At 42.3% G+C, this 14,131-nt stretch overlaps 1 protein-coding gene across 3 annotated transcripts in view; it reads right to left on the minus strand.

Annotated features, from left to right (window-relative positions):
* The window catches only part of cadps2 (Ca++-dependent secretion activator 2), a 94,606-nt gene extending 80,675 nt beyond the window's left edge, over window positions 1-13,931 (minus strand). For all 3 annotated transcript variants that reach the window (XM_042109771.1, XM_042109770.1, XM_042109769.1), the window contains exons 1-2: window positions 13,613-13,931; window positions 1,169-1,282 (exon numbers count right to left, since the gene is read on the minus strand). In XM_042109771.1, the coding sequence (XP_041965705.1) occupies window positions 1,169-1,282; window positions 13,613-13,912 (414 nt within the window). In that variant the 5' untranslated portion in view covers window positions 13,913-13,931. The remainder of the gene's footprint in view (window positions 1-1,168; window positions 1,283-13,612) is intronic.
* Between the last annotated feature and the right edge of the window lie 200 nt (window positions 13,932-14,131).

A 14,131-nucleotide genomic window follows, 5' to 3' on the forward strand; every position in this document is an offset into this window, starting at 1 on the left:
TCTATTAAAGGGGATTTCTAAAACCTTTAGAAAATGTCTTTAATTCAGACTTTAAATCATTTTGCGATCCCTCTGATATTTTTGGCACCCCCCAGTATAAGAACCACTGTACTGTACACAAATCCCTCCACAGTCTGCCTTTCCTTATCTATCCAATCTTCTGACTCCATACACTCAATCTCACACCTTACCCTCCTCAGATGCCCATCTATTACCCATATCCCTGTCCAGGCTCCGCTGCATGGGTGATGGGGCCTTCAGTGTGGCTTGGGCATAAACTCTAGACTAGAGTGCTCTGCCACAAGCTTTGTGACAATGAACTACATTATCCACCTTTAAAATCCTAATGATTAGATCCTAATCTGATTAGAATGGCTTTCCCCTCTACCTCATAACTGCTTCCCCCAGCCTCATACTTAACCTCTCTCCCTGAGGAATGGAGATATGAGAATGTAGTGAACAGAGACTAAGTGAACTCATCCAAATAAGCTGACCATTTCCTAGAAATACAACAATTCAAGATAAATTCCTTTTTAAGTAACAGACAGAGCATTATGTAGAGCTGGCGTTCTCAAGGGCCTGCTCATTCAGCGTCCCACACACACACATTCAAAAGATCATTGATTTCCAATCTTTTGCCAGACAGGGTCATGATCACAATAATAGCAGATATAAAATCCTCTTATCCATCAGACAGTAACATGCAGAGAGAATTCTCATCTTTCTTCACTGGAGTGAACCAGTGTTTGACACAGGAAACAACGTGAAACAAACATACAAGTGGGTGTTTTCTTAAACAACCATTCAAGGGTGAAGTCCGGAGCAGGGCCAGTGGCACACCAGGGGCAGGGCAGCCGCTACCACAGGAGCAGGACCAGCCGCTACACCAGGAGCAGGGCAGCCGCTACACCAGGGGCAGGGCAGCCGCTACCACAGGAGCAGGACCAGCCGCTACACCAGGAGCAGGGCAGCCGCTACACCAGGGGCAGGGCCAGTGGCACACCAGGGGCAGGGCAGCCGCTACACCAGGAGCAGGGCAGCCGCTACACCAACAAGCTACCCTGTTAGGCCATTTCAGTTGAACCATGACATGAGTTCTACAGTGGCTAATTATTACGATTGGGAGAAAGCATAAATCAAGCTTGCATTAATAATATAGAAATCTTGCCTCATAGTAGCTGCGGATGGCGTTGCAAAAAGCCTCATCAGCTACAATCTGTGTCTCACCACGTAGGAAGGCCTGGAAACGCTCCTTTACGGCTTGCAACTGCTGCTTGTTCAGCTGAAAGAGAAGGCAAAAGAGAGTTTCATTGTCAATATCACTCTGGAAATCTCATAGCTAGAACAGGGCATTCTCAAGAAGACAATTCCAAATAAGTAACCACCGTGTTAAGTTTGTTATTTCACTTAAAAGCGGCACAACATAAAAGCACAGTAGATTTGAACTGATTAGTTGCCTATAAAGCACTGAATTATCAGCAGCGGTAGCATGAATTAATTGCACATGGGCTTTTTGAAATATCAGAAAATGTACTGTATGTAAAATGCTTTGAAATTTCTGTATGCTTCCCCTTTCCCCTTCACTTACTGTTTATTTAGCTAGGGAAACCTGGAGACTACAACATTACTTATGACCAGATATTCACATCTTCCAATGGTGGCACCACTAAATCTGTCTTTGTATTTAACAGTTAATATGCACACATATGCTGTTACTGAAGCATGTTGCTATCTGGGATGTTTGGATCAGCCAATGTATCTTGGGGCATGTTACCAATTTTACCTCCTGTGTAAGGAGCACAATGTGCCTCTATGATTATAGCACAAATTCAACTATGGTAATAAGGTAACATTCAGAGATCACCTACAGGAGATTTATGATGAAACAATGAAACTACGGAGTACAAAGCGTATTGCACATCATTCATATATCAAATGGCCCTATGATTATGAACAGAGCAGCAGGGTCATTCCACGTCAATTCAACCAGGGCCCACGCACTTAGGTCTCAAAAAATTCTGAAAAAATTACCAGGTGTACCTATGTTACCCAGGAGACGCACTGTAAAATTACTCTTATGTAAGATCAATACTTTCCAAGATACAGCCAGTTTTACAGGGGGAGGGGGGTGTCGATTTTGTTCGGGTTTGTTTGTATATTCCCACAAGATGTTTGGGTGCTCTGAAAATGATAACCAAAATGATTTTTCAGACTTGTGAGGTCTGCTGTTCAGACCCTGAAGGGATTTGTTTTCTGTTCATTGCTTTTTGTGAGAGTGTTTCTACTTATCTCAGTAAGGAAAATAAATCAAGAGCCTATGTTGAGTACAAATATGTCTTCTGAAGGCTTAAACAGAGCCCAGCCAAAAACTCCAATAAAAGTTGTATCAACTTTGAGGGACAGCTATGACCATGCATCCTCCTACATGGTTTAGTTCTTGCGCTGTGGGCTTGTGAACTTTGACAAAAAAAGAGGCCGAACAAAATCGACACCCCCCTCCCCCTGTAAAACTGGCTGTATCTTGGAAAGTATTGATCTTACATGAGAGTAATTTTACAGTGTGTCTCCTGGGTAACATAGGTACACCTGGTAATTTTTTCAGAATTTTTTGAGACCTAAGTGCGTGGGCCCTGGTTGAACTGACGTGGAATGACCCAGCACTGATATGAAGAGGCTTTCAAAAGCCTCATGGTATTGCTCCATAGGGCAGACACCTTTAAGATACCATAACATCTTCATCATCCACTTTAGAGGTGCAGGTCAGAGAGCACTAGGTCCTAGTCCACACGTACCAAAACAATCTTTTTTTCCTCCGTCTTCCCTGGAACCGTATCAAGAATATTTGCGTCCAAACGGATCCATCTCAACACGACTCAACACGTTACTTCATATCCCAGGCCTATAGGTGGCACTGTTGCTTTACAGAAATTGACCAAAGCTTGCGCGCTGTAGGCTATACAAACGAAAATGGCTAGTAGCCTACAAGGAAACCAGAATTGTTTGTGTGGACTGATATTGAACTGTCAACTGTAGTCAACTGTAAAACTAATAAACTTCATTTTTACGGTTTGTGAAGGGTGCAGTCCTGTCCTTTATTTGGCTAATGCAGGTAAATAATCTCCTTTACTTTCTTTGGTTTGGTTTCTTTGATTGGTTGTAGGATAGTCCGCGATTCACATTAGTTTTGGATATCACCCCAAGTGCATACTCTACTAAACGCTAGGCCTACCCAAGTTCTAGGCTATTCCGTCGCCACATTTATAATATTGCTATAATACCTTCGTTAGTAACAGTCAATACTTTTGCCTACATCAGTTCTGAGTGTCTTTGTTTGCTCATATCTGACTTCACTAGACTATGAATGCATTTATTTATGTTGTAAGACATGTAAAATAAATGAATGACACCGGCACTACGCACAAATTAATTTTCCCTAATAACTTCTGACTAGTTCTCTTCCGTCACTGACAGTAGCTAGAATGCATCAAAAAAACACCCGGAAAAAAACACTGTTCAGTCCACCAAGTCATAACCTATTGGCGCTGCACAGCACCAGTTGTGATATTTATCCTATTGAGTGTAATCGTAAGTAATGTCATGTATGAAAACTAGTATTGTTAGGCAATACTATAAGGGTCAAGTCCAGGGCAGAGGTGTGGCGATGACGTCATCAATACGCAAGTATCCAGTTTTGCCATCCAAACGAATTCACAAGGGCTATGGTTTCAGATTTTTCCACCCTGGGACCAGGTTTCAAAAAAGTGCGGTTTCGGGCAGTGCGTTTACAGGATTTGTTTGGACGATCGGCCAAGACGAAGCAAAACCGGTGCGTTTAACCCAAAAAGCGTCTCCGTGTGGACGGGGTCCATGTGGACCTGTGAAGTGCCACACTCTGCATGACAAAGCAGGGTATTCAGGAAGCATGCTGCACTGACTATCTCACCCACACAGAGGTGACTGACTGAAGCCCTACAGAGGCAGTTATTTTTTCAGTCAGTTTGTTGACTGGCAAGACAGAGGCTTCAGAAATGTGTTTTTCTTGCAAAAGATATGGGCCCAGGAACTGTTATTGTCATCAAACAATGTGATTAAGGTTTGAGAATGGGGAACACATAGGCAACATTTTTCCAAAATACAGTAAACATTCTTGTGATGGCTTTCAAAATTCTCATACAATCAAGCAGACACCAAAGATGCGAAAGATGTGGAAATTAAAAACGACTGGTATTTAGTAGATGCTTTCATGAAAAGCAACAGACTTGCAACAGCAAGTTAGAGAATTGAACCCGGGCCAGTTCATGCCAACTGATTGGCATGCACTACATTTAACTTATTATTAATGGCCCTGCATTCTTAGCATAGAGGATCAAAAAGCTTAAAGCTCATTACCTGAGGACAACTGATGCTGCCCTTTGCATACAATTAAAACTTGTTAATCAGTGATGAAAGCTTTATGGAGTAAGATGTAAATGCTTATGTAAATGCTGAAACAATTTCAGTAAGAATTGATTAGAGTCTTTAGAACATAGCAATATATGACAGCAGTTATACGGCGGCGTGGACCTATCTATAATACCAATACTTTTTTTCTAGCGAGACCATGTTAATAGAACAGCTTAGTGGTAATTTTGGCATGTACCATGTCCAACTAACAATCGATCAAAATAAAAGCCCAGTCATTATGCATAAGCAGTAAGCCGTCATGGCCTGCAAATAAACATTCTGTGAGTTTCTCTTTTTAGTCTGTGAGTGCTTGCGCACCCATACAGGCACAGACTAGCCTTTGCCCTATTATATGCCCTGGATATCATCAGCCTTATAATCTGTTGTCAGATTGCCAAAAGATACATTTCCATTCTCTGTAAATGTATAGACTATAAAGTTCTTACTGTATCTTTCATATTTTATTGTGTTCAAAAGCAGCATGCCATGTTCACAGAATGAAACCATTCAAATGCTCACATCTATTATTTCATGAGATGTTTCATCATATTTCACAAGTGTTTAGACTAGAGGCTATGTGATTTCAGCACCCCCCTTACAGAGCGTTCAGAAGTGCTCAGGGTGGCTCGTCTCCATTCTTAGATCAGCAGCTGAGAGACTTTAGCACAGCAGCGGCAGTCATTAAGAGGAGCACTGGAGCGCTGGAATACAACATCTATAGGGAACAGTCTTACAGCAAGGGGCTCGTTGTTCATCATTTCCACTGGTCTCCATCGTTGGTACCCCAGATCTTTATGTGTCTCAAGGGAGAAGTTGTAATGACTTACTGCATATAAGAACTCAATGATGTAATCATCCATACATAGTCCCACTCAGTGCTACAGTGCTACATGATACAGCACAAACTTATTAGCAACATTTCATGTGAGTACTGACCTGGTGGCCTACAGGGAAACTACATCTCAGTGATACAGAAATAAAAGGAATTAAATAAATATAGAGAGAAAAGTTCAGTATGACGCTGGAGGAAAGTAGCTATGAGGCAGAGGACTTTTCAGTCGGGGTTTAACGGCAGATATTAATGTGCACTGGCGCAGTGCAAGTGGCAGAGCATTTCAGCCACACTGAAGACCCGGCACCCATGGAGCAAAGCAAAGAGGGCCATCTGTGGAGCGAGGAGTAGAGTCTGGACATTGGGTAGATAGGGAGCATGGAGGGTATAGAGGCTGGAGATTGGGTAGATAGGGAGCGTGGAGTAGAGTCTGGACATCGGGTAGATAGGGATCATGGAGGGTATAGAGGCTGGACATTGGGTAGATAGAGAGCGTGGAGTAGAGTCTGGACATTGGGTAGATAGGGAGCATGGAGGGTATAGAGGCTGGACATTGGGTAGATAGGGAGCATGGAGGGTATAGAGGCTGGACATTGGGTAGATAGAGAGCGTGGAGTAGAGTCTGGACATTGGGTAGATAGGGAGCGTGGAGTGTATAGTCTGTAGATAGAGAGCGTGGAGTAGAGTCTGGACATTGGGTAGATAGAGAGCGTGGAGGGTATAGAGGCTGGACATTGGGTAGAAAGGGAGGTGCCAGGATGTGAAGGGACTTGTGTACGAGTAGAATGCTTTTGTACTGGACATTTGTCCTTCTGGCCTCTCTTCCTCATGCCTTCAGATGCCTGAGGGCTAAAAGCACTGTGAGAAAGCCTCCACTCTTCTCCATTAAGGGTCCTCCTACTTTCCTTTTCCAGTCACTGTGCATCGACTGTGTCAGTCCCTATGTATGACAGCTCACAAATGTAGTCATGGCAACATCAGTTGCCGCATGCCAAGTGTCAGAATCTTCACAGTGGCTTTGCAACTGCGCCTTTTGAAGGGTGATAGCACTCCTCTCCCCACAGTGCACACCTGCCTGCCTGCATGGCCTCACACACACACACACACACACACACACTCGACCAGCCCTGGAGCAGGATGAGGGCACACAAAACACTGTGTTGCACATCAACACAACCATAAATCATAACCTTCATTTATGGTTCTCATCATTTATTATTTATTTATTTATTCTAGATATGTACACAACATGCCCTCAGAGAAATCGTACACTAAAAGCTATGACATAATATTCTTTATGTCAACTCATGCCAGAAAGAAATGTCTGCTCCATAAATTATTTCAGACATTTGTAACATGACTATAAAGAGCAGATGAGCCCTAAGATACTATAGTTCAGAGGGAAAAAAAAAAAAATTCAAACACAAACCTGATGTGCATGCAAGTGCACTCTACTGCTTGGTTGCCATGCTAGTATGCGATGACGTGTTTCTGGTGCTCTGCTTGTGCTATAGTAAAATGTGAGGAGAAATGTTTCATCCAAATGATTCCTAAACTGACCAACCCTGGACAAGAAGCTAACCTCAACTGCTTGCATGACAACTTGAAATGCAAACCAATAGGAAGCTGAGGAGGCTTACAGGGTTCCAAAAGTGGGTTGACAGAGAGAGAACAGCTCATGTTCTTGCTCCACTTTAATCACAAGGATTTTCAGAGTACACATTCCACCCTATAATCAAACACACACTCCTCACCTTCTTTTGCTTCCTCGTCCTATCCACACACACACACACACACACACACACACACACAGATGAATAAACATAACACACACATACACACAGCACCTCGAATGCTGACCTCAAGAGAATGAGCACACTGTAGGGCTGCTGCTCTTCAGGAGGGTGCCTAAAAGCCGTTGACATTTACAGTACAGAGCAATAGTCTCTAAAGCCACCCTAGCTGGACAGGGGGGCTACCCATCCAGGGGGTGCTTCAGATTGGACTCAACAGAACAGCATCTGCAGCTGCCCATGTGTCAGCAAAGGCAAGGCAGGGGCAGAAAAGGGGTGGGAGGTGAAGGGGTAAATAAGACTGGGACATAAGGGACAAGAGAATGAAACAGACCCTTGAGTGTGGGATAGAACCCACTGCACTGGCATGCTGTGGAGGGAACAATGTCCTCTCCATCATCCATTCTGCAAGCATGGAATAGGCAATCTGGCCATGCTCGCCCAGCTATTTCCTGTAATTGTTCTAAGTAGGCTGTCTACTTAAAGGGCAACACTGACAGGAACAAGCTGATCCACAAGACTGAGGAGTGGAACACAATACCTCCCAACTCTGCTGACTGACACCAGACAGCGCACATATCTGGCAGCTCCCATAATCCATCTTTTGTTGACACCGAGGTACATGAGCTAAGCACAGCATACACTCCTAAGCAGGTTTGTGGCCAGGTGAATAAATAGTTAATAGTGTCAATGGTGAATTAAGTTTAGACTGAGACTGTGCACAGTACTACTCAGTGCACAAACAGACCATTTAAATGTTTGTGGTCTAAGCCCTATACTAAGCTCAGCAATTTGCAACAGTTATAGGCAAATCACAGTATCTATCTTATTTTTCGTTTGTCACAATGTTCTTCATGTCATTTTCAACTTCGCTTCTACAAGAAATGCCAAATGTAAGTCATTTGAAGAGTAAACCTATAGGAGAAAGCAGGCAGGGATTACCTGTGAGACAAACAAAAGCAGGTGGAAATAATTTTTCCCTATAAAAAAGATGAGAGCATCCCTGTTTGGGGCCTATGGCCAGTTTACACAGAAAACACTGCTATTAACTTAAAAATACTAGGTCTTAGGTTTGTTTACTTTAACATTATTTGCAAGAGAGGAGTAGGTTTGGGTGAGATCAATTTTTTTGGTTGTTCAGTCTGTTTGTATTTTGGCTGTTTCCAAAGGGTTTGATAAGGAGTGGCTGACATAATAGTACATAAAGGCGGACTGAGGACATATATTTGATTTGTTTTATGTTACTAAGTGTTTGTGTGATATCATTATTGCAAAACTTGAAACATGAACTGAACCTTTCTATTTATAACACCACAACACTGTCCCAATTGAATGATTAACTATTCAACTTAACCCTTAAATGTGTTGTATATTTAGACTAGAACATGCATTTAAAAATATTAGAATCAATCGTTGTGATGGCCTCCTTTGAAAAGGTCATGTCTGAGAAGTGAGAAAGCTATGCCTGTCTGTGTGACCAATAGATGTTTCACAGAACGTGATGTTAAATGAAATTGCATTGGGAGAGTGAGAAATACCTAACCATGAAAACATGGGATAAAGGGAGGCACTGCTCAAGTCTGCGGTAAGAGGATTTGTCAGAAGCTTTGAGTAAAATGCCTATTAAATGATAATGAAGTGAAACCAAAATGAAACAAGCCATTTTCATCAATTGATTGAATGATGGGGCACGTTCCTCTTCTAAAAATATGCTTTGGTGACTATTTAGAAGCAATCTGGAATGTTATTATCCATGTCTGAATTACAGCAGTGTGCAGTTGTAGTAGTGTGCACATCTCCACTGTGAGGTGCAGGGCAAATGGAACTAGAACTCAAAAAGGATGAAATGCCCGCACTCTGCAAAAAAAAACTTCCATACATTTATTGTGTGCTGCAACGTTTTGACCCGGCTGGGTCTTCCTCAGGCAAGGAAAAAGTTTTTAGCAGAGTACGGGCATTTCATCCTTTTTGTGAACTACAGCAGTGAACATCTGGGGACAATGATACAACCTAGTGCAAACTATCCAGAGGCTAAATGAGGACATTTTCTAATACATACAAAACAATTATCACAAAAAGTGATAGCACACTGATGGAAAACTGCAAGTCTTCCTGAGCAAGGCAGAAAGTGAAGAGGTACTGGTGAGGAGTGGGTGGTGTCGGAGAGGTTTGTTCATATACAGTAAGTTTGCATATGTTCAGCTAGCCTGGTAAGTGAAGTGAGTATGGCCTCAACTTCGGTTTGGCTTTAGGGACCCTCTACTCACTACCACGTAAGTGTAATGTTGTTTGGAACTGTAGAAGAGGTATAAAAATAGCGTTTTGTAGCGGCAAAATTATATGCCCGCGTCACTTCCAGGCTAACGAGTTTTGACTAAAAACGGTAACATCGAACTTTCTCAAAACACATCCGAATGACATGATTTGGATGTCAACTGAACGTATGTACTACCAATCATCCGTAAATTGATCTAAAGTGCATTTTACTCCGGATAATTCCTTTAACTTAGGAATGTTAAGATAACCTATGTGTCATCCAAAGTCTTCCTCGGTTGAAATGTCCAGAGTGAAAAGACTGTTTGCTTTAGGGTATCTGATTGTCTTCACCCCAAAAGACACAAACATAGCCTAGGCCATTAGAAGGTTAAGGGGTTTTGTAACATCCTTATCTCTGTTAATACTAACTGGATGGATGGATCATTGTTGGGGGGAAGTTTCTTGTGATTTCCCATGTGTGTGTGTTAGGGTATAAGAGCTGGCTTCACACAGAGATGTGTGGGATTGCTATTTGACATTTGCTGTGGGTAACAGTCCCCTGACGTCGTGAATAAAGCTGCAGTCTCACACCAGTGGTCTTGAAGTCATTTTGGCCACACTAGTATCTCACTGAAAGGTGATTCTAGGTGGGAGTGGCCAGGCTAACATTGAGCAGTGGTGTACATCACTCTAAAAGCTCTCAACTTTGCTGTGTGGATGTGGATGGCAAGTGATATAATGTGATATTCGTTCATGTCAGGTCACATAATCAGGCCTATGATTATACATAAGCTGATGTCATTCAAATACATGGGCAAAGGTTGCTTATATCTAAGAGCCATCACAAACAAAATGTCAAACAAATTGGCACTGTCAAAAGTTTGACTCGTACATCTATGCTCCACTACACGTTTCATGAGGCAATGACTCCTGCAGACAACTTTTCAAATGGACTTTCATTGCTAAAACGGATTTGCAAAAAGGAACACACACACATTAATCTAAACAAACACATGCACAGTCATAGGAACAGAAATTATGCCTGAAACTGTGAAAAAAATAAATCCAGTTGACTCCATTCTGAGAGGAGCCCCATATGCCCCACCCCCACCCAGTGCACAGCGTGGGGAGCTTTATCAGCAGAGAGCAGACAGGCTTGGAGGGGAACGAGGAGTCGTGACAGACCTGAGGGACAGCCAGTCACACGCCCCCTCTCCATCGCTTCATTCAGCTCCCTCCCTCTCACGGAGGTTCCCGGCCAGATTGTCTGAGGGAGGACGGGCGCTCCTCGCATGCCACAAGTGGCTCCAATCGGAGCTGATAAGGCTGTTGCCACAGGAAACACCACTTGCAGTGGGAAACGGCAGTCTCTCGCTGCTGTCTTAGGTGTGAAGGCATTCATTTCACTGCCATACCACTCATATAAGCATACTGAAATGCAAACCTGCATGCAGTCCCAGAAACACAGACACAAATCACCATGCAGGACATGTGTGCTGAGCCACGCCACACAACACTTCCAGCTGGATTACTGGGGAGATTTTCACTGTCCTTTGTCTACATCAACCTTAATTATTTCAGCCGGTGGATACAACTCCAAAAGCCGAATTGAGAGAGATGGAAATAAAGTCTGTGTTAGGAGAAAACACCATATGCACAATCACACACCCCCACATTATTCAGTTAAAAAAAGACTGTGTGCTGGAGGACAAGGGATAAAGGCAGACCTATCACTTATAGGATGGATCACTGAGATCTGCCAAATCATTATGACTGCTGACTGAAAACCTCTGAAGAGATGCATGAAAACAAACACACACACACACACACACACACACACACAACCAGAGAGCAACAACCTCATCAGCTGGAAGCTTGTTAATGACTTCATGCACCAGCATCTTAATGCAGGATACATTTCATAATTTGATTGCACCCCAAAATAAGCACTGTTAGTGCAAATCAAATAATTTTATCTCAAAAGTGATGGTGAATGATTTTACTGACAGAAAACAAACAAAAAACTGATAAACCACATAAAACAGCAATACAACTGAGCTACAGTAAGTATAAACCCTGAATAACCCAAATGTCCAAATGGAACAGTGATTCATCTTTTTTGATCATGAAGAATTTGGTGACAAGCAGCAGAAACTCTACAGTGAAACAGGAAAACCACCAAAAACCATATCCACCCTTATGGATTTCTGGGCAGCCAAAGCACTTGATTCGCTTCCCTGCCTCACTCAGCACACAGAATAAATTATAGTATTAACAACTGCAGTATTTCTAAACATGTTCATTTGTAGGTGAGGGAATAATGTGAGACTTGCTGCATATTAAAGCTTTGGGAAATATTCTTCGATCATAGGATGTCCCTTTTTATTTCTGATAAGAAACCACGCAACCCATCATTCATATCAAATTAGCTGAAGTTATTTGGGTAGAAAAAAAAAAATCAGGTTGATGCAGTTTATAACTTATTTATGTTTCATTCATTCTGCCTGTACAACAGGTTTCAAAAGGCCCTACAGACCATCATTAAAATGTCATCTTTAGCCTTGGCTACCGTTGATCAGCAAAACCAAGCCAGCCCTGCAGTGGCCTCATTAGCGAGAGTCCATCACAGCAAGGACTCAGATTATCTTAACTTGGCTTACATCTCTTCTGAGGAAGATGTGCACGTCGAGAGTGAAAGTGGTTGGGAAGGATGAGCTAACAAAGTGTCTGAGGATCTCCCATCAGTAAACACAACAGCCTGCCAATCTCCCTCGTCCACGCATAGAGATGGGCCTTTCAAATAAACAAAGGTCTGCTTACATAAATTGCAAAATTGCACATTGCATGTTGGCCAACACTGCTGGAATTGCCAGGGGATTAGTTTTGTGGAAAATGATGCGTAGGACATCTTCAGTGGTGTTTTCTGTGATGTCCATTTCTCTGCCCCCACACAAGAGAGTGGGGGAAAACAATAAACAGTGATGTGCTTGATTTGTGGGAGAGCATCACTTTGCCTTGCTGGCAAGAGAAAATCAAGAAAGATACTGTGAAAGAGGAGAGCACAGCCCTCTCACTGGTTGGAGAGGGAAGGGACTTTGTTTCCACAGAATAAAAATAGAGGCCTCAGTTAATCTAACAGCCAAAGGGGGAATCCTCACAAGCAAGTGCTTCTATGAATTTACAGCAAAGCTTTTTTTATATTCTGAAAACTTAAGTGGAATTAATGCAAAAATATAATACAATAAAATGCTCAAACATTGGTGATTTATTGCAGTGAAAAATACAATGCAATGAATTCAACGTATTATCCTGACAATCAAGTATGTCACCTTTGGACAAGAATCCAAAAAATGTAAACCAGGAAACAAAATAAAGGAGGAAACCAACCTCTTCAGACTGTGATGCAACACAAATATGAGGAAGGTGATAGCAGATAAACATGGGGTGGCACACCTGCAGTGCATGTCATTTGGTTTGACTGCTTGAGGGTAGTCTTATCAAAACTGAGAATAAATGCAATCAGTAAAGTTCACTAGTCTGCAAATGCTCTCCAAATGTCTGTTACAATCCATATTGTAGCCTACTGTGCTGGAAAGCAGCATGCCCCAATGTGAATCTGTCCATCACAAGAATGACAGTTTATACCAGGAGGGACAGGAGTTTTCAAAATCAGACATCAATCAAACATAATTAACATATTTCCTTGTTGTCAGGATATTATGGATTTCCTGAATTATATTCTGAGATTTTTTTTTTTTTGTCATTGTAGACCTACAACGACAATAAATAGCCTATGGCAGCAGGGCCTGGCAGAATATTTAATTGTTTTTAAGGACTACCAGTGGGTGTTGGTTCCATAAAAATAACTCCGTGTGTGTGTGGTTCTTTTCCGGAAGGTCTTAATAACGTAACCTAGACTCCTAATGACAACAAAAATCCCCAAGTATAGTTTGCAAACTTCAGTCTTGCGTTTGTACTGCCTAACTAAACACACATTTGAAGTTATAGCCTCTAAGTGCAGATTCTATAATAGTGATCTAAATGCAGGTTCCATATAATCATTCACAGATAAGTAAAATAGATAGGCACTTTTTTCCACAATAGCCTATTTTCTGTGGACATATCATGAGCGCATAGTACAGCACGTTACGCATTAGACTAAGGGGTTGTTCTTGAGATTCCTAAAGTTAGCCAAACAGGATATCCTTTCCCAGGAAAACGGGAATGGTAACAGGTGTGCAGTAGCTAACAGGAGGCGGCTATGTGCGGACAAACATTCCTCACTCACCTTTTGCTGACGACGTGCCATATCTGTTGGTTGTTTTGCGTTGAAAGGGTACGATATACATCGCAGCACAAATACATAGATCTGTAGTTTTGTTTTTCTCTCTGCTTCCTCTTTCTGTATTCGCTCATGCTCACTTTTGTCATCGACTACAGGAGCTGGACCTGGGCTATCAGGTGGCTTGCGCGGCTCACGGGTAACCTTCTCCGGATTTGGAATCTTTTTGCCGGGTTCTATTTTGATGGAGGGGTCGTCTTCTGGTGGCAGTTCCTCCTCTGATTCACTTGAGGAAGGGTCCAGCATATTTGACACCTAATGAACCAAAAGCCCAATAATAAAAAAAAAAGACAAGAGGAATAAAGCGAGGTCAGCTCTCTTCGATGTTCTTTCTAGTTTCAATGCTGTAGGACGACTTTTCAGCTGAATGTCTTCAAACATAGATGGGCGGAGTTTAACGACATCGGTTCTTTGCGCTCGGATGTTAAAACAGTGGATTCCATTGGTACGAATGCAGACTGGAGA

The sequence above is a fragment of the Alosa sapidissima genome, chromosome 11, assembly GCF_018492685.1.
Source record: "Alosa sapidissima isolate fAloSap1 chromosome 11, fAloSap1.pri, whole genome shotgun sequence".
Taxonomy (NCBI): domain Eukaryota; kingdom Metazoa; phylum Chordata; class Actinopteri; order Clupeiformes; family Clupeidae; genus Alosa; species Alosa sapidissima.